Raw genomic sequence first — 20,868 nt, forward strand, 5'->3', positions numbered from 1 at the left:
TGGTGGCACTGAGCGCGATAAGAAGATAGAGGGTTACTTCTGAGAACATCATTGAGCCGTGCGGCCTGATGATGCGCTTGGGGTCTGGAGCCACCTTCGGTGGCAGCTCCATAACTGCAACGTTGATCGTTGTAGATGCAGAGCGAGCAGGTGAACCATGGTCACGTACGTGCACCGTGAGGCTGAACACCGTCGAATTGTCTTCGATTACTCGTCTCGTAGTGCGGATCTCACCTGTGTGCTCGTGTATTTTAAACAAGTCCAGTTCTGGCGCATGATGGAGGTTGTAAAGCAACCAGGCATTTTCTCCAGCGTCCAAGTCCCATGCCAGAGCACGTGAAACAAGGACCCCTGCTTCCGAATGACGCAAAATAGTCTCTGTGGAGTGGGAGCCGTTTGCTACTGCGCGAGCAAACTGTGGGCTGTGGTCGTTGGAGTCCATGATGTAGATGTAGACAGTTGCGACCCTGCTCAACGGTGGCACACCGTTATCTTGTGCTTTCACTTGAAAATGAAACTCGCGCAGCTTCTCGAAGTCAAACGAGCGGAGTGCGTACACCTCTCCGGTGGCAGGTTTGACCGAAACATAAGATCCTACGGAAACTCCATGGTTGTTGTCGGTGAGGATGGTGTAAGTGATGCGTGCGTTCTCACCGGCATCAGGGTCGGTTGCTTTGATGACACACAGAGGTGCACTGGGTGCATTGTTTTCTGAGACGTAAACAGTGTATGAAGTCTGTTTAAAGCGTGGCGGGTTGTCATTTATGTCTGCCACTTCCACTCGCACTGTCATCGAGGATGAAAGAGGTGGCGTTCCACCATCTGTAGCCGTAACCGTAACATTATACGACGATATAGTCTCTCGATCCAGCAGGGCAGAGGTAACAATGGTGTAATGATTTCGGAATGACTTGATTTTAAAGGGAAGGTCGGGTGGGATGATGTCCAAGCTGACCTGTTTGTTCTGTCCAGAGTCTTTGTCATTGATGCTGATTAGAGCCACCACGGTGTCTGCCCGAGCGTCCTCTCGAACAGGGCTGGATAGAGAGGACAGCACAATCTCAGGAGGGTTATCGTTCACATCCAGCACCTCCACCACCACTTTACAGTGCACAGCTACAGCTCCTTGGCCTCGGTCTGCAGCCTGGATGTACATCTCATAGCTGTTGGTTTCTTCATAGTCCACATTGCTCTTAACTCTGATTTCCCCACTGTCTGCGTCAACAGAAAACATCTGCCTCACTTTATCTGGCGTGTAGGAGCTGAATGAGTAGTACACCTCCCCATTGGAGCCCTCGTCTCTATCTGTGGCGTTTAATTTAATTACCAGCGCGCCGACGGGAGAGTTTTCCCGCAGTTTTACTTTGTAGACTGAGCTGTCGAACACTGGCACGTTGTCATTGGTATCCAAAACGCGCACGTTGATTCTGGCTGTGCCAGAGCGCGGAGGAGATCCGCCGTCAGTAGCAGTGATTAGAAACTGGTGCGACTGTAAAAGCTCGCGGTCGAACGGTTTTTTCAGCACGAGCTCGACCTGCTTCCCGTCCGCAGGTGGTTTGGTTGAATCGAGCGCCAGGTGTTCGTTTGGGGTGAGGCGATAATGGCGCACAGAATTTGAGGCGTCGTCAGAATCCTGCGCGCCCTCAATGGAGAACCGCGCGCCTGGCTGCGCGCCCTCGGAGATCTCCAGCTGGTACTCATCTCGGGGGAAAAGTGGCGAGTTGTCATTTGCGTCCAGAATCTCAACATCCACGCTGTGCTGTTCAAACGGGCTTTCTAACACCACGTCCAGACTAAGCGTGCAGGTGCCGCTGAATTCACAGAGCGTCTCGCGGTCAATCCGGTCGCTTATAACAAGCTTACCAGTTTTGTGGTTGATGTTGAAGTATCGCCTCGCAGTGTCAGAGCTGATTCTGATCCGACGCGCGGACAGCTTTCTGAGCTCCAGCCCGAGATCTCGAACGAGATCGCCAACGACGGTGCCGCTCTCCAGCTCCTCCTGAACGCTGTAGCGAATTTGTGCATTTGTAAGGACACTTAGTAAAACAACGAGGAAACAAAAACAAAGAGGCACATTCTCCTTTATGCAGCTACATCGCCCTGCAACAGCCATCGCAAGCTGGCAACATCCACAGACGGATTAAAAAGCTCACCGCGCAACAGCTCCAAAAACGCGCAGACTATGTGCAGGATGACCAAAGTCTCCGCGGCGCTGCCTTCTCAAACAGACATTTCCCTGCTTCATCCATGGTCTCTCTTTTGTTTGCGCCCCAGCTCTTTTTCTTCTCACCGCGAAGCTGACTCTTGTTTCCCCTCACAAGGGTGCTGCCTATCGCTCCCTCTCTTTCTCTCCTGTCCCCCTCCCTCACCCTGTGCTGTGCAGGCGGGGGATGGGAGCAGCGCGCACTAACCAGCGCAGCTCACTGCATTTCAGCACCTCCGAACAAAAACATCGAGCCTATTTACAAGCAGACGTGAAGAATTCAAAATCACGGCATGCTGAAAGCATGTCCGTCTTCTTATTTATTTTCCAGCATTCGTCATGTTTATATTTTCAGAATATTTTCACTAATATCGATTGAAAACACGGTTGCATTCAATCACGCACAGCGCCACCGCCCTTTTTTCCCTCATTGTCTCCACTTCCCAGCGCACAGCTGAGGTGACAATATGGAATTATACACAGACATTTATAGAAATCACATATCACAAAAATAAATGCATTTTTTAATGTTTTAATAATAATTAAAATATGAAATGATCATTTATTGCATTCTATTTCCCCCCTCATCTCCTTCACTTCTCTGCGTCTATGCATTGGATTCTGCTGACAGCTCTTATAGCACTCACTCGCTGGCCACTCATTCGCTCTTACTGTCCCCAAAACTGACAGATTATACTGTCACCGACTACAAATGGAGAATCTGACTGCTGTGCCTCCCCCCACACACTTCCACTCTCTCTCTCTCTCTCTCCTCTCTTTTGCTTTTATCATGGGGCTCATTTTAATGCACAAACAGGTGCACGGATAAACGCTCTCATGCATGCCAGCCCGCTAACATAATGACTCTTTCCTCCTCCTCTACAACTGTCTCTGTTAGTCTTTGTGCCAATATATATACGAGCATATGCAATATATTTCCAATTAATAAATAAAAGCCAAGCAAGCAATGGGTGACCTACACAACACAGCCATAAACATGATGGTATATGTTAAGTACCACTGAGACGTGTGACATGCAGGTTTACAAAGTATTCAGATTAAAAAAGTATAAAAGAAAAAAAGATAAACTTATCTCTATTAAAAAATAATAATAAAATAAATAAATTAATAAATAAATAATGCTAAATTAAAAAATAAATAATGCTGTAAAAATTAATAATTTAAGATGTAAGCCAAAACAGATACAAAATTAAGTGAACTAAATTGCAGCACATCCCCATATGCCAAAGAAAGTAGTCTTGTTGTAGGTCTTTTGAATAGGGGCTTCGAGCCAACCAAGTTCCTCATAGGAACCAATAAAACCAGATAATTAATCAAGACCAGGGCAGGAAATTACATTAGATCGTCAACAGTCCTGACACTGTATCTATTAATGTCTACTGGGGCTATTAGAGATCCATTGGATGCTATAAACTCTGGCCAGTGTATTTGGCTCTCTCTCCCTTTCTCCTGTCAGACATTAGCACACATCTCACACATCCGAGCCGCCAGCTCACGCTGTCTCTGGGCAGAAGTGTCGAGCCTATAGATTTCTGCTGTTTTGTAATATGACTCAGACTGAATCTTTTAATGAGGATTTGCAATGGTGAGACCATGTTTATTCAATTAAAATAAATACATTTTTTCTTAGTTTATCTTAAAAGTAATAATACATTTTGCCTCTAATGTTTTCGAGTTCAGTATGGATTATCACCCATTGGGGTAAAGCTGGTTTTATATTTGCACATTTTGACTTTTTAATAACATAATATCAGAAACTATATATATATTAGCAGCCAATGACATTGCTCAGAGTTGAATAAACAGTGCTAATACTGCTTTGAAGTTATACTTACATGAGATTTCGGACCCAATATTTAAAATACCATGGTAAACAATAAAGTGAGCATGCCAAAAAGTGTTACTGAATGACTGTGCAAATATAAAACCAAATGTATCTCAAGTAATCACCCAAACACTAAAACACTTTTAACTAAAGCAGTGTTTTTCAACTGGTGGGTCGCGGAGTGTGTAGTCACAAAACAACAAAAGTTTTTTTTTTTTTTTTAACTTATTTTGCTTCTATCGGACTTTTATTTTGAAATGCATGCGCGACAACCCTACCGTTTGACATGTGAAAATTTTATTTAATTATTGCAACAAATATGTTGAAGCGCAAGTACGACCCAGAATATGTAAAGTATGAATATATATATATATATATATATATATAAATATATATATATATATATATATATATATATATATATATATATATATATATATATATATATATATATATATATATATATAGATGACAAAAAAAGACTTAAAGCCTGTCATATGTAGTGAGGTGCTCTCATAAGAGAGCATGAAACCTTCTAAATTAAAGCAATATTTAGAAACCAGAAAACATGTTTTATTAACAGTTTATTATTAACAGTATTTGTGGTTTTTACTTTGTAATATTTCTATAATTTGATCTATTTGGTTCAATGACAGCAATAGAATGGTTCATTTGAAAGTCTTGGTAAATTTCTTATGACGCATCTGCCGCTACTTGTTTATGTTAACAAATAAACACAAAGTATAATTCCTAAAATTAAATTATAGTTCCTACAAATTTGGGTCGCGGCTTGATGACCATGTAAAAATGTGGGTCCCATGGCCAAACCGGATGAGAACTCCTGAACTAAAGCATGTAAACAAAAGCGCACCACACAACTATTTACTGGAATAATAATAAAAAAGTGTGACAAGGAGTGAGACTGTGATGTCTGAGCGAACAGCTGTGCTATGCTTAGGTTGATGTTGACAGAATGACCTAAAAGAACCTGGTTTGAATCATCGGGCCACAAGCCCAATAAATGCTCAGTGTCTTTCATCCTCTCTCGCCTCACCTCACCCCACTCTGTCTCTAAAGAATGCGCGCCAAGACAAGGCAGAACGCAGTGATGCGCTCTAATCAGAACTATGACGTCAGAGAGAGGGAGAGAGAGAAAAAGAGAGAGAGAGAGAGCACAATATTAATTTTAGTGGCACAATACATTAATGCCTGTCACAAAAACAGAGGAGAGAAAAAACAATAACAATCAGTGATACGCTTACACACACACACACACACACACACATTTAGATTATTGTAAATGAATCATTGCAAATATACTGATTATTATCGTTTTTACTACTGTTTTATCCTAAAATGTTGATTGTTAAATGTAGTTTACTCTGACCTATTATTATTTATTTTTAGAAATGATTAATATGACATATTAAATAATAATATGATGTATTGAATAATATGATATATTAGTTATATTTTTAATTATATATATATATATATATATATATATATATATATATATATATATATATATATATATATATATATATATATATTTGAAGAGTTCAGATGCAAAACCCTCTAAATCCATCAGACCTTTTTTTGTAAATGAGCATTTTTTATCAGGCTCCTATAATTATCCTATCCTATAATTCAAAAGTTTTATTTTATAGGTAATGAAAAGGTTATTAGCTGATAAATAAAATACCTTTTTTCAAAAAATGCTGCTTTAGACAATTCTCTGGTTTTTAACAAGGTAAATTTCCTTTTGCGTCAAAACCAGCTAAATCCACTTGTGCCTTTTTTTTTTTTTTGCAAAAAATCCACCTCTAAATCCACCTATTATGGCTAAATCCACTTGTGCTTTTTTCCCAAAATTACTTATACTAGTTAGAAACAAGTGAAAAAAAAATTGTAAATAATGACAGAATTTTAATTCTCTTGCATTTTAAGTCAAATGTGCATTGCACCTAAAAATAAATGCAAATTTCATTCATTTATTTTCGGCTTAATCTGGGATCACCACAGCGGAATGAACCGCCAACTTATCCAGCACATGTTTTACGCAGCTGAAACCCTTCCAGCTGCAACCCATCTGTGGGAAACATCCATACACATGCATTCACACTCAAACACCGGACAATTTAGCCTACCAAATTTACCAGTACTGCATGTCTTTGGACTGTAGGGGAAACCGGAGCACCCAGAGGAAACCCACGCGAAGGCAGGGAAAACATGCAAACTCCCTACAGAAATGCCAACTGACCCAGCCGAGGCTCGAACCAGCGACCTTCTTGCTGTGAGGCAACAGCACTACCTACTGCACCACCACGTCGCCTAAATTCAAATTTTTAAATCAATACATTCAAACATCCGCATTCAAGCTTAAACTCTCTAGCTTTATTGTTATTATTTTCATTCAGCTCCTTATCCACGGTCCTGACATTTCACAGACGTTCCCTGCGGGACTCGTACTGCTGTTTATTCCAAAAAGACTGGAAGAAAAAAAAATCTGCAGTAATCTTTCCAATTATGCACGCAAGCTTATTCAAACACCTGGCCTTTCCTTCGAGGTCTGTCTAGCATGTACACACTCACGCGCACACACACACACACACACACATTCTCCCAGTGTGTTTTTTTTTTTCAGTCTCATTGTGCTGTGATGCTTTTGTGCAACATTGACATCTCCCTTCCTGTCTTACCTGTTAGAATCGCATCCATCTGCTGTCTAATTGTTTCCCTGTCTCTCAGGGTTTTAAATTGAGTCATCTCTCCTACTGCAGTCTCGAATGGACACCTGTCTGTCAGGCTAAACATAAAGACGCTGCTTGGGTCCTTTAAGCTGTATGTTTGATGTTACTGACACGACTGAATACATTAGACCTGCCTGGGAGGATTTTCATAATCAAATTAAACCTCTGTATTTTCCCTTTTCCCCTTCCCCTATGACATCTTAGTTGTTTGCTGTAACATTAGAACAGTTCCCTTTTCACAATGAGGATTTTAATCCTGATTGCACATTTAAATCAATGCTACTTAATTGAAGCATACTATTAATTTAAAGATTTGACAGCAGAACAAGGCAAAAACTAAAGAGTATATGAAATCTCATCAACTCTCTGTACAACAGTCTAACCAGAGCGCTTGTGTTTTATTAATTTCCAGCTCTCCTCACTCATCGCAAATGACTCTAAAATATTAACACTGGATCATTACAGTGCAGTCATTGCCTATTTAAGAAGATATTCATTAGTCTGCAATAATGGCTGTTCGAGAGATTTGCAGGCACCAGCTTTTGAGTGTCATGCATTAATTAAAGGTGAGTCTGAGAGGGGGGCGACACGGTGGCTCAGTGGTTAGCACTGTCGCCTCACAGCAAGGTTCGATTCCCGGCTGGGTCATTTGGCATTTCTGTTTGGAGTTTGCATGTTCTCTCCGTGTTGGCATGGGTTTGCTGCAGGTGCTCAGGTTTCCCCCACAGTCCAAACACATGCGTTATAGGTGAATTGAAGAAACAAAATTGTCCATAGTGTATGAGTGCGTGAATGAGTGAGTATGGGTGTTTCCCAGTACTGGTTGCAGGGTCCTTTTATTCATTAGGGTCACCACAGCGGAATGAACCGCCAACTTATCAAGCATAATTGGCTGTAGTGTATGAGTGAGTGAATGAGTGAGTATGGGTGTTTCCCAGTACTGCTTGCAGGATCCCTTTATTCATTGGGGTCACCACAGCGGAATGAACTGGCAACTAATCCAGCATAATTAGCCGTTGTGTATGAGTGTGTGCGTGTGAAAAAGTGAGTATGGGTGTTGCCCAGTATTGGTTGCAGGGTCCCTTTATTCATTGGGGTCACCACAGCGGAATGAACCGCCAACTTATCAAGCATAATTAGCCGTAGTGTATGAGTGAGTGAATTAGTGAGTATGGGTGTTTCCCAGTACTGGTTACAGGGTCCCTTTATTCATTGGGGTCACCACAGCGGGATGAACCGCCAACTTATCAAGCATAATTGGCCGTAGTGTATGAGTGAGTGAATTAGTGAGTATGGGTGTTTCCCAGTACTGGTTACAGGGTCCCTTTATTCATTGGGGTCAACACAGCGGGATGAACCGCCAACTTATCCAGCATAATTGGCAGTAGTGTATGAGTGTGTGCGTGTGAATAAGTGAGTATGGGTGTTTCCCAGTACTGGTTGCAGGGTCCCTTTATTCATTTGGGTCACCACAGCGGAATGAACCACCAACTTATCCAGCATATGTTTAACGCAGCAGATGCCCTTCCAGCTTCAACCCAGTACTGGGAAACATATATATATATATATATATATATATATATATATATATATATATATTTCGAGAGTGTCTTCTCCATAATTTATGTGCTAAATTGTCCTAATGTGTCTTCATGAAATGAGGGTCATTGTGGAAGTGTGTGAGTCAGTGTTGAGTGTCTACACAACGTCTGTGAGTCAGTTTTGTTTGACTGGGGCTTTCCTCTTCATTGTCACACAGCTCAGGGACACCAGTGATGATATCACTGCATCTGTCATTCACAGTAAAGGAGGTCATGCTAATGACGTCATAAGAAAACCGGCATTCTCCACTCATAACTGTCATATTATATACATTCATTAATTTTCTTTTAAATTTGACATTTGTACTCTATTTTATGATCGTGCCTATATAAAATTGCATGAGTTTAGTTAAGATCATATATTTAGCATTTGCATATACACGTTTAATGTTTTATTATGTATTACATGCATGTTTATTTTTATTTTATTTATTCATTTATTTATTTTTATTTTACTTTATTTATTTATTTTATATTTATTTATTTATTTATTTATTTATTTATTTATTTATTCATTCATTTTATTTTATTTTACTTTACTTTACTTTATTTATACATTAATTCATTTTATTTTATTTTATTTTATTTATTATCTATTTTTATTTATTTATTTATTTATTTAACTTTATTTTATTTTGTAGTCTAATAAGAGACAAAGGCTGCAAATAGTTTAATGCTATGTTTAGGCATCGGTGGCCTTTACATGTCATTGTTGAGTGTATTGTTCCTGCTAAATAAATGAACAAACTGAATTTAATTGAATTTAACCATTTTGCATATAATCCCTTTACTGATCAAAGCTTTGCTATGGTTTATGCTACACAATATTAACCTAAAAATCATGTTTAATCTAATTCAGCTTTTTTATTATCTTATAATACCATGCTCTTTTTCCCCCCCAAAACATCAGCATTAGATCCAAATATTAATTCTATACGTGCTGAAAGACAAAGAACAAAGAGCATGACTCTGGGTGTGCCAGCATGTACTGAATTTTGTCAAGCAGAATATGAGTAAAGTCAGACCTCTATGGGCACAAACGTGAACTGCAGGTCTTTCCACCTCACCCATAAGAATGCATTACCATTCTGTCCTTTTCACTGGAATCTATTTCTGACTCCTACTTCTAAGCATTGCCATTCTCTTGTCCTTAATACTTCTCATATCTGCAAGTCATTTTCTATTTTTTGCACTACGATCTATTTTTAACAACATGTGCTCTCTCTTTTGCTTCTTTGAGACTTAATAAATAAATAAACTATTACAAAAGAAAGAAACAAACTGCGTCCGGTTGTGAATCTATAAGTGTTTAAAGTGATAGAGAAATGCAAGGGCGATTATTTAAAATATATTGTATTACTGAAATACAAAAGTACTTTTTTGGTGAGGTAAAACAATATATTTATTGTCATAATAATCAATATGCTTACATATATATATATATATATATATATATATATATATATATATATATATAAATAAAATAAGTCATGGTTAACTTGAATTTAATAAGTATAATTTTAAATATTTGCATGATTACTTCATGTAATAAATTAACTGAGTTGAAATATTGAACTATTATTATGCATTTAATTGTTTTTTTTTTTTACGTTTTCTAATAATTACAAATAAACCTAGCAATATTAAGTCAAATTAAATAGCTAATTAAACAACAACAAAGATTGCCAAAAAAAAAAATCATGTTTTATTATGAACTGATAAAGGAAATTAAGGGAAAATAATACAGAAACATAAAATCGAACTTGTAACTAATAAGGTTTACTTAATATAGTCCTGGGGCGACACGGTGGCTCAGTGGTAAGCACTGTCGCCTCACAGCAAGAAAGTCTCTACTTTAGATGAGAAACACTCTGGCGTTTCTGATTGGAGTTTGCAAGTTCACCCTGTGTTAGTGTGGGTTTCCTCCGGGTGCTCCGGTTTCCCCCACAGTCCAAACGCGTGCTATAGGTGAACTGATGAACTAAATTGGCTGTAGTGTGTGTGTGTGTGTGAGAGAATACGTGTGTATGGGTGTTTCCCAGTACTGGGTTGCAGCTGGAAAGGCATTCGCTGCGTAAAAGATATGCTGGATTAGTTGGCGGTTCATTCCGCTGTGGCGACCCCAGATTAAAAAAGAGACTAAGCCAAAAAGAAAATGAATGGGTGATAAACTGACAATGGACTATAAGTAAAATACAGAAAAAATAAATAAATCCAACTTTTTATAACTAACAAGATTTACTTAACATAGTCATTTTTTTCTAAAAAACAAAAACAAAAAGTGCTTAACTAATTAAAATTCATTTAAATAAATCTAGATGCAAAGTGAAAGACAATCGTTTAACTTTAGCTTAATGTTTAACCTAACACTCCAAAATAAAGTATATCAATTTGACATGATATTGGCAATTGCACTTAACATAATATTATTTAAGTTTACTTGAATTTTACATGTGCAAATAGCTACATTAATTTTATCAAGCAAATCTTAAGAGTCTTATCTTTAAATTCATGTCCTGCAGTATTTTTGTTTACAGAAATAATAATTTACAGTGTCTAAATTTAACAGAAATAATAACATCTTGATCAATTTACAGTTGCAAAAATATCCAAATCCATGTGGCAAAATTCATTCATGTACACTTCACGATTCACATTAACTAAACATTTCCACACTCCATCATATGACACTGTGAAGTAATGCAAAACTAGCACAGACCTTGACGCACCAATGTTTACCCTAACACTCCTAAAGTCAGATTTACATGCACTTGAAATAACATTAATACATTTACTTAAGTTTTACTTGTGCAAAGTTGCACAAATTTTATCAAGTAAATCTTAAGAGTCATTTATTTACATCCATATCCAGCAGTGTTTTTGTTTAATAAATTTAACAGTAAAAACCTACAACAATACCACAATCAATTGTTCACAAATCTCCAAATACAAGTGGCAAAAACACATTCATATTCACATCAGCTAAACATTTGCATATGAAACCCCACTGGTCCTACGCCACCCAACCCGCTCCGAGCTGGTATCGAACCGGCGACCTCCTGCATGGGAGTCGGTCGCTCTACCAAGAAGGATAATGATCACCGCCTCTAGAGGCTGACGCTAGAGCACCTTTAGAGGTCAGAGGAGTGAGGTTTACCTGCACAGCACTCACTAGCTGGCCTCTGTTACACATACTCCATCTTACAACGCTGTGAGAGCAACATGTATAACTAGCATACATCTGTAGGTTCGATTTGGAGCATCTTGTCTCTATTATCTGATTAAAGGCAATCTTTAGTAAAGTTGTTAAGGAAATCTAAACCTAAAGGTAAACCACTTACTCCTAATAGGCTATGCACACATCATGTACTCACGTTCAAGGCGACAGTCCAAAATCTAATCACCGAATCTAATCGGTTTGCAAAAAGATTAAACCGTGCATGTGAAAAGAACAAGAGTATTGAGCTCACATATAGGTCTTACTAAATGCTATATTAAAGGGATAGTTCACACAAACATTTTAATTATGCTATCATTTATTGCACCCTACACTTGTTTCAAGCATGTTTGAGTTTCTATTAGTTGGAGTTTCTTTGTGTTAATGTACATACAATTGATGAAAACCAGTAACCACTTACTTCAATAGTATTCAGTGGTGTAAAGTAACATATAGTTTTTAAAATGTGTACTTTTACTTTCTCTTGAGTACATTTTTAGCGCAGTATCGGTACTTTTATTCCTTCAACCTGCAGACACTACTTTATTTTTTCCTGTCTATGGGCATTAGTAAAATCAGTCCTGTGATTCCTGTCCAATCAAAATAACACAAACACATTTAGGGCCCTATCATACACCCGGCGCAGTGTGGCGCAAGACGCGGCGCAATAGTCTTTTTGTAGTTTCAGCTTGGCGCAAGAGTGGTTTTGAGGCGTTGCGCTACGCTGTTTAAATAGCAAATGCATTAGCGCTCATTTGTGCGCACATAGGCGTTCTGATCTAAAAAGGAAGGCGTTCTGAGGCGGACCGCTGGCGCGTTGCTATTTTGAGAAACTATAATAGATTTTTCATTAGACCAAAACTAACCTGGTCTAAACTCCAGCGCAGAGTTGTGCCTCGCTTACACACTGCTTAATACACACAAAAGAGCAATAGGCAAATATCTTTACATATGAAAAAATGTAAATATTAAGGATATATATAGGATATAATAAGAATAGATATAGGATATAAATATAAAGGATTAAAATATTACAAAACATATTATTTTCTAGCCTACATAAATATGAAAAATCACTGCTTTTATGTCTTCTTCATCTCAGGAGGCTTTTTCAATTCATTCATAACAATTTGCTTTTGTATAATGTTATTATTATTAGCAGTATTATTTGTTATATCCATATTTATATTTGTTTTATTAAAAACAAGCTTAGATTTGCCCACCTGCAGGTTTTAGACCATATGGGGCACAGCATGTGTTTTAGGATATAACTCAGGTTTTTGAGCACATTTTGTTATTATTATTCATTTATTCGTTTGATGGAAATTAGAACTGAATTTAGAAATAGTTTTGAAATGAATATTTGTGTTAACAAAAAAAAGTATTTATTTATAGACTTATTGATGTCTGTGCATAAAGGTTTCCCTATCCAAGAGCGAAAGTGAAAGTAGATCCATTATCTCTCATTCTCACGCAGTAGATGCTCTGTTTAACAGTTTTCTGTTAAAAAAAAAAACTGTTAACTGTTAATTGTTTGCTTGTGAAATGCTCATTTTTTCCACTTAGACTTACTTTGCGTCCTGTAAATAGCCAATGCGCTCTTGGCACGATGCAGCTGGCTCTTAAAGGGAAGCATTTGCGCCCTGCGTTTTGCGCTTTGCGCATGGATCGTCAAAATAGAGCCCTTACTGTCTATTTATGCTTTTGAAAAGCAATATGGGATCTTTAAGGGCTCTATTTTGACGGTCCATGTGCAGAGTGCAAAGCGCAAAGCACAGGGCGCAAACGCTTTCAGGGCATGTCAGAACGCATTTTTGCTAATTTAAGGACGGGAAAATCCGCTTTGTGCCATGGCGCATGGTCTAAAAGGGTTGAGTTTATTTTCTTAATGAGTTATAGGTGTGTTTTAAGAATAAACCAATCAGAGTCTCATCACCCATTCCCTTTAAGAGAAAGCTGCGTCGCGTCAAAAGCGCACATGAAGTAAGTTCACTTTCGCTTTTGCTCTCGTGGACAGGGAAACCTTCCCGCACAGACATCAATTAACCTATAAATAATTAATTTTGTTTGTTAAGCGCAAAGATTTGTTTCAAAACTATTTCTAAATTCAGTTCTAAATTCCAGCAAACAAATAAATGAACAATAATAACAAAATGTGCTCAAAAACCTGAGTTATATCCTAAAACACCTGCTGTGCCCCATATAGTCTAAAACCTGCAGGTGGACAAATCTAAGCTTGTTTTTAATAAAACAAATATAAATATGGATATAATAAATAATACTGCTAATAATAATAACACTATACAAAAGCAAACTGAATGAACTGAAAAAGCCTCCCGAGATGAAGAAAGTATGACGACAGTGGTTTTTAAATTCATGTAGGCTAGAAATTAATATGTTTTGTAATATTTTAATCATTTATATTTATATCATTAATATATTTACATATATCCTTATCATATATATCCTTAATATATTATATATTTTTCATATGTAAAGATATTTGCGTATTGCATCTTGTGTGTAGTGTGTAAGCCAGGCGCACTTGGAGCCAGACAATAGACCGACTTTGTTCTGGTCTAAAGATCAGACTATTTACAGTTTCTCAAAATAGCAACGCGCCAAAACACACCTGCTTTTTTAGACCAGAACGCCTATGGGTGCACATTTGAGCGCAAATGCATTTGCTATTTAAACAGCGTAGCGCAACACCTCAAAATGACCCTTGCGCCGAGGTGAAAGTAGCAAAAGACTATTGCGCTGCGCCTTGCGCCACATTGCGCCGGGTGTATGATAGGGCCCTTAATCTTGAAAAGTTTTTAAAAATATATATTTATAAACTTTTTTAATAGTTTAAAGCTGCAAATTGTCTGGGTTGGTGTTGTATATTATGCTACAAACACCTTGTAATAAACTTCCAGTACATTTTCTGTAATTTTACACACTTATTTCTCAATATATCATTTCTTATACAATATAATGTTACTTCAAACTACTAAAACGTCAATAAAGGTCACTTTGTTAAACTGTGGAGTTGAATTTTCAACATCAAAAGTCGACAGAGCAGAAATCAACATCCCATAATGAAAATCACAACCTTAAATAAACACTTCTGTTTATTAACAGATATGTTTTACGATATAAAACTGATCCACTTCGTTTACAAATCAGATCTCCTAAGAGAGATGCTACTACAACACACAGCCTAGATTTTCAGACATGCCTTCAAACTCTCCAGCACATCTTCAAACAGACATTTTAGGAGCAGAATAAATAAATCATTCAGAGTTCTCCGTTCTATTCTCCACAGGCAAAAGCTAAATGCACCCAGGACGGTCTGTTTCTGTGAGTCGGCGTGATGCTTGGATCTGCGGTCCCAAAGTGTGTGTAATTTCTCCTCCATTACATTTCTCCGGCAGAGAGCAGGCTATGATTTTTGCTAAACACAAAACAAGTCAACCTCTGGAGGGCCTGATAAACCCTGCTGCCTCAGCACTGGATGCCCTTCAGAAGTCTGATTCAAAAACAGACGCCTGTGGAGGTGAAACAAAGCTATCAGGCAATGCAGACAAGTCTCAGCAGACCTTGTCACAAAGCCTGCTTAGTATCCTGCGTGAAAGTCGAACAATTACGCAGCCAAGTTCCCCCTTTTTTTGGGTCCTGGGATTTTTTCTAAAACAGTGAATCCTGAGAGCTAAACTGAATGCATTTTACACTGTAAAACATGCAGGGTTCCACATAATTCATATATAAAACAATTAGCTTTCCCAAAAAAAAATCTCCATATTTGTTTTGTTCAGCTCATCTTAAATTAGTAATTTGAACAAGCAGCAAAATTATATATTTTTTTGAGTGCAAACTATTTATAAAATATAAAAAAATGGAAAATATTTTATATTTAAGTAATTACTGTAACAGCATTGAGTTTTTTAATATTACTTGGAGTTAAAAGGTACATACATTTTATAGGAAGCAATAATCTCTGTACAAACATACATATAAAAGGGCAGCGTAATATAACAAAAAAATGACACAAAGCCGCAGGTCGAGTGCCTTAGACTAGGGGTTCTCAACCTTATTTACTGCGGGGCACACTTCTCTCTAAAATCTTTGTATGAAAAGCTTGTTTAAACCTTTATTTATTAACAAATATTATATTATATTATATTATATTATATTATATTATATTATATTATATTATAATACATTATATTATATTTACAAATATATATTATACAGTTGTTGTTCCTTTTATTTTTTATTATCAGAACTTTATGTAAAAAATAATTGTATTTAAATGTAATTATATATAAAAATAAAACCATATATATATATATACTTAAACTTTAGATCTGTAGTGTCTGCTTTTTGCTGGTTGTGTGTGGGTGGAGTATCAACAAAGGGTAAAGAGGCTGTAGGAGTTCTGATGTTGCAGAATATTGCACAGCTATCAGCCAATCAGATTTGAGAACCAGACAGAACTGTTGTATAAATATATATACAACATATATATTATATATATTTTTATACAACAGTTCTGTCTGGTTATATATATATATATATATATATATATATATATATATATATATATATATATATATATATATATATATATATATATTTTTTTTTTTTTTTTAATTAAATTTTTATTTTATTTTATTATATTTTTTTATTTAATTAACTAATTAATTAATTAATTAATTAATTAATTATTTTTAACATACACAGATTCAAAGAGAAGCACACGTCAACAGGGAGATTGCAAAAAAAAAAAAAAAAACGGCTTCTGCTTTAAACTGGACTGACTGAATATCTGCTATTAAATATCTACTATCAAAAAAAGATACAGACACATGTAAAATAAAACCCCGTAAATACGTTTAAACGCGTAGATCTGATGAAGCTTGACTTTGCAACTGGATATTATTGGAAGATTGCTGACAGGAGTAAACAGCTCCACCAGCGCGTGTCCTAAGCTCATACGCACGTTTATTTTACATTCTATGGTAGAAACACCATTGGGCCTTGCTAGGTGCTTGTCCATTATAAAACATTCACAGGACATTAATTTGGACAACTATATGGATAAATGTAATAGTTCACACAAAAATACACAAAGAGAGACTTTCACTTCACGCATAAAGCTATTTTGTGAATAAACAGACTGTGTACTAGTCGCAGACGCAAACATGAGGCTGAGTTAGAAGTAATCAATCAGAGAACGGGCAGTGCATTACTTCGATTACTTTAATATAGCATATTAATAATGAAATCCAAAAATTATAGTATAATATTGAGAGTTAATCCCGTGGCCCACCTGCAGGATCGCTGGTTAAGAATCCCTGCCCCACCAGTGCTTATATACAGCCATATCACATGGCTTTGAGTGTGATATTGCATTTATACAACAGTTCGATGACACAATTGCGTATACAAAAAAGAAAATGAAGCACAGAGAGTCTGAAAAACCCTTTTGCATTAGGAACTACTTTCTTCCGACTAAAAAAAGTCTCAAAACTTCCAAATTGGATGCAATTGCAGTTGAAGTCAGAATTATTAGCCCCCTTTTGATTTTTTTTTTTCCCCTTTTACAAATAATTCCCAAATTATGCTTGACAGAGCAAGGAAATTTTCACAGTATGTCTGATAATATTTTTTCTTCTGGAAAAAAGTATTATTTGTTTTATTTAGGCTAGAATAAAAGCAGTTATTAATTTTTTAAAAAACATTTTTGGGACAAAATTATTAGCCCCTTTAGGCCAATTTTTTTCCGATAATCCACAGAACAAACCATCGTTATACAACAACTTGCCTAATTACCCTAACCTGCCTAGTTAACCTAATTAACCTAGTTAAGCCTTTAAATGTCTCTTTAAGCTGTATAGAAGTGTCTTAAAAAAATATCAAGTAAAATATTATTTACTGTCATCATGGCAAAGATAAAATAATTAAGTTTTTAGAAATAAGTTTTTAAAACTATTATGCTTAGAAATGTGCTGAAACTATCTTCCCTCCATTAAACAGAAATTAGGGGATAAAAAATAAACGGGGCGCTAATAATTCAGGGGGGCTAATAATTCTGACTTCAACTGTATATACAATAGAACTCTTAAAACCAAACTCTAGATGCCAAATGCACCATTGGTGTAAAATCCCTCATAATAAAAACAAACAAACACTAACATCATCATCATCATCATCATCATCTCTCTGGCCTTTTACTGTAAACAATGACCGCCGCCCATGTTTCATCATCTCCTCATACTCCTTCTCTCTCTCTCTCTCAGTCTCTCAATAAGCCTTTGATAAATCCTGTCATGTTAAATCAGTGGCTAAACTGCCCTCGGTTGCTGTTTCTCCACTCAACCTCCCGAGAGTGAATTAATTCACTAAATCAGTTTTTATTGTCCGCCTGACACCCTCATTTGTTTGCCGGAGAGCACCTGCGTCCTCTTTTATCCACGATCACGCTCTGACTGTGTTTTTTTCTTCTGCTCACCACACCCTTTCTGCTCGCACACACTCCGCATGCTCTTTCCAGTTATTTTTCTCTCCCCCATCTCTCTCTCTCTCTCTGGCTTGCTCACTCTGTGTGTGGGTGTGGCAAAATGCAGCATTGGCTAGTGGGAAGCAGAGCCAAGTTGCCATGACAACCTAAAGATGAAAGGATAAGAAACGACACTAAGTGCTAAGATCCCAATGTAACATCGTTATGGTGGTTGTTGAGACAGGAAGTGAGGTAGACGGAAAAGTAAAGAGAACAAAAGAAGCAAGTCACCATGGTTTACAGAGTAGCTGCTCAATAATTGTACCAGTGAACTGAGGGTTGTGTGCTCTAGTTTGTTAATGCAGGACAAAACTAGGGCATCATGGCAATTCCTCTTTATAGCAAATAGCAATCTGTATATGATGTTCATATCTGTTTGCATATTCCTGATTATTAATAGCAACTAGTACAGTATGTTAATCTATTTATAAATCTCAATATATAGTTAATACAATTTGCATATTATGTTCTAATATATTTGCATATTCTTGATTATTAATAGCATCCTGTACAGTATGTTACTATATATATTTGCATATTCCTGATTACTAATAGTACATTCTATAGTATGTTAATCTATCTGTAAAATATCTCTCTATAGTTAACACAACCTGTATATTATGTTAATATCTATTTGCATATTCCAGATTACTATAGCAACATGTACAGTATGTTAATTTAATTGTACATATCTGTCTATACTTAAAACAACATGCTTATTATATCCATATCTATTTGCATAATCCTGATTATTAATAGTTACCTGTACAGTATGATCATCTCAGTAAATAGCAACCTGTATTTTAGGCTCATAAGCATTTGCATATTCATGATTATTATAGCAACCTGTATGTTCATCTATTATCTATTTGCAAATCTCTGTCTAGTTAATACAACCTGTATATTATGGTAATATCTATTTGCATATTCCTGATTATTAAAAGCATCCTCTACATATATTAATCTATTTGTAAATCTCCGTCTATAGTTAACACAACCTGTATATCAGAATCTATTTGCATATTCCTGATTATTAATTAGAACTTGTACAGTATGTTCATCTCAGCAAATAGCAACCTGTTTATTATGTCAATATCTATTTGCATATTCCTGATTATTAAAAGCAACCTGTATAGCATGTTCATCTATTTGTAAATCTCAATATATAGTTATTACAATTTGCATATTATGTTCAAATATATTTGCATATTCCTGAATATTAATAGTACATTCTACAGTATGTTAATCTATCTGTAAATATCTCTCTATAGTTAACACAACCTGTATATTACGTTAATATCTATTTGCATATTCCTGATTACTGTAGCAACATGTACAGTATGTTAATCTAATTGTACATATCTGTATATAGTTAATACAACATGCATATTATATCCATATCTATTTGCATATTCCTGATTATTAATTAGAACTTGTACAGTATGTTCATCTCAGCAAATAGCAACCTGTATATTAGGCTCATATGCATTTGCATATTTATGATTATTATAGCAACCTGTATGTTCATCTATTATCTATTTGCAAATCTCTGTCTAGTTAATACAGCCTGTACATAAGTATATATATATATATATATATATATATATATATATATATATATATATATATATATATATATATATATATATATATTTTTTTATATATATACTTTTATTCTATGCAATTTTTGGCATTTTTATTTGTGCAAGTCATGGCACGAGAAAGCACTACAAACATATATTTATTTTTTTCAAATGACATGATCTTAATGGCAACTACTTCACTGCAAAAGAATGCATCTTCATTAATATACTATTCTATACTAACCTATACACTCAACGGCCACTTTATTAGGTACAACTGTCCAACTGCTCGGTAAAGCATTTCTAATTAGCCAATCACATCTTTATGCATTTAGGCATGTAGACATGGTCAAGACGATCTGCTGCAGTTCAAACAGTTCAGCATTAGTATGGGGAAGAAAGGTGATTAAAGTTAATGTGGCATGGTTGTTGGTGTCAGACAGGACTGCTGATCTACTGGGATTCAAGTATTGTTGCTGACCATGTTCATCCCTTTATGAGCACAGTGTCTCCATCTTCTGATGGCTACTTCCAGCAAGATAACGCACCATGTCATAAAGCGTGAATCATCTCAGACTGGTTTCTCAAACATGACAATGAGTTCACTGTACTCAAATGGCCTCCTCAGTCATCAGATCTCAATCCAATAGAGCCCCTTTGGAATGTGGTGGAACGGGTGATTGGCATCATGGATGTGCAGCTGACAAATCTGCTGCAACTGTGTGATGCTATCATGTCAATATGAAGTAAAATCTCTGAGGAATATTTCCAGTACCTTGTTGAATCTCTGCCACGAAGGATTAAAGCAGTTCTGAATGCAAAAGCGGGTCCAACCCGGTACTAGTAAGGTGTACCTAATAAAGTGGCCGGTATGTGTGCCTTTGTGTGTGTGTGTATATATATATATATATATATATATATATATATATATATATATATATATATATATATATATATATATATATATATATATATATATATATATATAAAATCTAAACTAAACTATATATAATACAACTGAAGAGTGAACCTCTCTCACACTAAGCAAAATCACTGAAATGTAAAGCAATTAGCTGACCTCCTACACTTCTATCTCAGTGATGTGCTTACGAAATCAA

At 36.3% G+C, this 20,868-nt stretch overlaps 35 protein-coding genes across 35 annotated transcripts in view; all 35 read right to left on the reverse strand.

Annotated features, from left to right (window-relative positions):
* pcdh2a39 (protocadherin 2 alpha 39) overlaps positions 1-2,113 on the reverse strand; it is a 42,024-nt gene extending 39,911 nt beyond the window's left edge. Inside the window, exon 1 of the mRNA NM_001007762.4 lies at positions 1-2,113. This exon is cut by the window's left edge and continues 473 nt beyond it. Coding sequence (NP_001007763.4) covers positions 1-2,113 — 2,113 coding nt within the window.
* pcdh2a1 (protocadherin 2 alpha 1) overlaps positions 1-20,868 on the reverse strand; it is a 264,980-nt gene that overhangs the window by 39,911 nt on the left and 204,201 nt on the right. The gene's annotated exons all lie outside the window — the stretch shown is intronic.
* The window catches only part of pcdh2a2 (protocadherin 2 alpha 2), a 259,967-nt gene that overhangs the window by 39,911 nt on the left and 199,188 nt on the right, over positions 1-20,868 (reverse strand). The gene's annotated exons all lie outside the window — the stretch shown is intronic.
* The window catches only part of pcdh2a3 (protocadherin 2 alpha 3), a 256,777-nt gene that overhangs the window by 39,911 nt on the left and 195,998 nt on the right, over positions 1-20,868 (reverse strand). The gene's annotated exons all lie outside the window — the stretch shown is intronic.
* pcdh2a4 (protocadherin 2 alpha 4) overlaps positions 1-20,868 on the reverse strand; it is a 250,948-nt gene that overhangs the window by 39,911 nt on the left and 190,169 nt on the right.
* The window catches only part of pcdh2a5 (protocadherin 2 alpha 5), a 250,948-nt gene that overhangs the window by 39,911 nt on the left and 190,169 nt on the right, over positions 1-20,868 (reverse strand). The gene's annotated exons all lie outside the window — the stretch shown is intronic.
* pcdh2a7 (protocadherin 2 alpha 7) overlaps positions 1-20,868 on the reverse strand; it is a 244,558-nt gene that overhangs the window by 39,911 nt on the left and 183,779 nt on the right. The window lies entirely within an intron of this gene.
* Positions 1-20,868, reverse strand: part of pcdh2a8 (protocadherin 2 alpha 8) — a 241,085-nt gene that overhangs the window by 39,911 nt on the left and 180,306 nt on the right. The window lies entirely within an intron of this gene.
* pcdh2a9 (protocadherin 2 alpha 9) overlaps positions 1-20,868 on the reverse strand; it is a 220,067-nt gene that overhangs the window by 39,911 nt on the left and 159,288 nt on the right. The window lies entirely within an intron of this gene.
* Positions 1-20,868, reverse strand: part of pcdh2a10 (protocadherin 2 alpha 10) — a 214,655-nt gene that overhangs the window by 39,911 nt on the left and 153,876 nt on the right. The window lies entirely within an intron of this gene.
* The window catches only part of pcdh2a11 (protocadherin 2 alpha 11), a 210,743-nt gene that overhangs the window by 39,911 nt on the left and 149,964 nt on the right, over positions 1-20,868 (reverse strand). The gene's annotated exons all lie outside the window — the stretch shown is intronic.
* pcdh2a12 (protocadherin 2 alpha 12) overlaps positions 1-20,868 on the reverse strand; it is a 207,558-nt gene that overhangs the window by 39,911 nt on the left and 146,779 nt on the right. The gene's annotated exons all lie outside the window — the stretch shown is intronic.
* The window catches only part of pcdh2a13 (protocadherin 2 alpha 13), a 204,351-nt gene that overhangs the window by 39,911 nt on the left and 143,572 nt on the right, over positions 1-20,868 (reverse strand). The gene's annotated exons all lie outside the window — the stretch shown is intronic.
* The window catches only part of pcdh2a14 (protocadherin 2 alpha 14), a 201,300-nt gene that overhangs the window by 39,911 nt on the left and 140,521 nt on the right, over positions 1-20,868 (reverse strand). The window lies entirely within an intron of this gene.
* Positions 1-20,868, reverse strand: part of pcdh2a15 (protocadherin 2 alpha 15) — a 198,016-nt gene that overhangs the window by 39,911 nt on the left and 137,237 nt on the right. The gene's annotated exons all lie outside the window — the stretch shown is intronic.
* pcdh2a16 (protocadherin 2 alpha 16) overlaps positions 1-20,868 on the reverse strand; it is a 192,768-nt gene that overhangs the window by 39,911 nt on the left and 131,989 nt on the right. The gene's annotated exons all lie outside the window — the stretch shown is intronic.
* The window catches only part of pcdh2a17 (protocadherin 2 alpha 17), a 189,288-nt gene that overhangs the window by 39,911 nt on the left and 128,509 nt on the right, over positions 1-20,868 (reverse strand). The window lies entirely within an intron of this gene.
* pcdh2a18 (protocadherin 2 alpha 18) overlaps positions 1-20,868 on the reverse strand; it is a 184,942-nt gene that overhangs the window by 39,911 nt on the left and 124,163 nt on the right. The window lies entirely within an intron of this gene.
* Positions 1-20,868, reverse strand: part of pcdh2a19 (protocadherin 2 alpha 19) — a 180,617-nt gene that overhangs the window by 39,911 nt on the left and 119,838 nt on the right. The window lies entirely within an intron of this gene.
* Positions 1-20,868, reverse strand: part of pcdh2a20 (protocadherin 2 alpha 20) — a 176,289-nt gene that overhangs the window by 39,911 nt on the left and 115,510 nt on the right. The window lies entirely within an intron of this gene.
* Positions 1-20,868, reverse strand: part of pcdh2a21 (protocadherin 2 alpha 21) — a 171,860-nt gene that overhangs the window by 39,911 nt on the left and 111,081 nt on the right. The gene's annotated exons all lie outside the window — the stretch shown is intronic.
* The window catches only part of pcdh2a23 (protocadherin 2 alpha 23), a 165,765-nt gene that overhangs the window by 39,911 nt on the left and 104,986 nt on the right, over positions 1-20,868 (reverse strand). The gene's annotated exons all lie outside the window — the stretch shown is intronic.
* The window catches only part of pcdh2a24 (protocadherin 2 alpha 24), a 162,750-nt gene that overhangs the window by 39,911 nt on the left and 101,971 nt on the right, over positions 1-20,868 (reverse strand). The window lies entirely within an intron of this gene.
* pcdh2a26 (protocadherin 2 alpha 26) overlaps positions 1-20,868 on the reverse strand; it is a 153,684-nt gene that overhangs the window by 39,911 nt on the left and 92,905 nt on the right. The gene's annotated exons all lie outside the window — the stretch shown is intronic.
* pcdh2a27 (protocadherin 2 alpha 27) overlaps positions 1-20,868 on the reverse strand; it is a 105,128-nt gene that overhangs the window by 39,911 nt on the left and 44,349 nt on the right. The gene's annotated exons all lie outside the window — the stretch shown is intronic.
* pcdh2a28 (protocadherin 2 alpha 28) overlaps positions 1-20,868 on the reverse strand; it is a 100,632-nt gene that overhangs the window by 39,911 nt on the left and 39,853 nt on the right. The gene's annotated exons all lie outside the window — the stretch shown is intronic.
* The window catches only part of pcdh2a30 (protocadherin 2 alpha 30), a 93,270-nt gene that overhangs the window by 39,911 nt on the left and 32,491 nt on the right, over positions 1-20,868 (reverse strand). The gene's annotated exons all lie outside the window — the stretch shown is intronic.
* pcdh2a31 (protocadherin 2 alpha 31) overlaps positions 1-20,868 on the reverse strand; it is an 89,481-nt gene that overhangs the window by 39,911 nt on the left and 28,702 nt on the right. The gene's annotated exons all lie outside the window — the stretch shown is intronic.
* pcdh2a32 (protocadherin 2 alpha 32) overlaps positions 1-20,868 on the reverse strand; it is an 86,159-nt gene that overhangs the window by 39,911 nt on the left and 25,380 nt on the right. The gene's annotated exons all lie outside the window — the stretch shown is intronic.
* Positions 1-20,868, reverse strand: part of pcdh2a33 (protocadherin 2 alpha 33) — an 82,862-nt gene that overhangs the window by 39,911 nt on the left and 22,083 nt on the right. The window lies entirely within an intron of this gene.
* Positions 1-20,868, reverse strand: part of pcdh2a34 (protocadherin 2 alpha 34) — a 79,329-nt gene that overhangs the window by 39,911 nt on the left and 18,550 nt on the right. The gene's annotated exons all lie outside the window — the stretch shown is intronic.
* Positions 1-20,868, reverse strand: part of pcdh2a35 (protocadherin 2 alpha 35) — a 76,027-nt gene that overhangs the window by 39,911 nt on the left and 15,248 nt on the right. The gene's annotated exons all lie outside the window — the stretch shown is intronic.
* pcdh2a36 (protocadherin 2 alpha 36) overlaps positions 1-20,868 on the reverse strand; it is a 72,919-nt gene that overhangs the window by 39,911 nt on the left and 12,140 nt on the right. The window lies entirely within an intron of this gene.
* Positions 1-20,868, reverse strand: part of pcdh2a37 (protocadherin 2 alpha 37) — a 69,811-nt gene that overhangs the window by 39,911 nt on the left and 9,032 nt on the right. The gene's annotated exons all lie outside the window — the stretch shown is intronic.
* The window catches only part of pcdh2a38 (protocadherin 2 alpha 38), a 67,096-nt gene that overhangs the window by 39,911 nt on the left and 6,317 nt on the right, over positions 1-20,868 (reverse strand). The gene's annotated exons all lie outside the window — the stretch shown is intronic.

The sequence above is a fragment of the Danio rerio genome, chromosome 14 (genome assembly GCF_052040795.2).
Source record: "Danio rerio strain M-AB ecotype USA chromosome 14, GRCz13ab, whole genome shotgun sequence".
Lineage (NCBI taxonomy): Eukaryota > Metazoa > Chordata > Actinopteri > Cypriniformes > Danionidae > Danio > Danio rerio.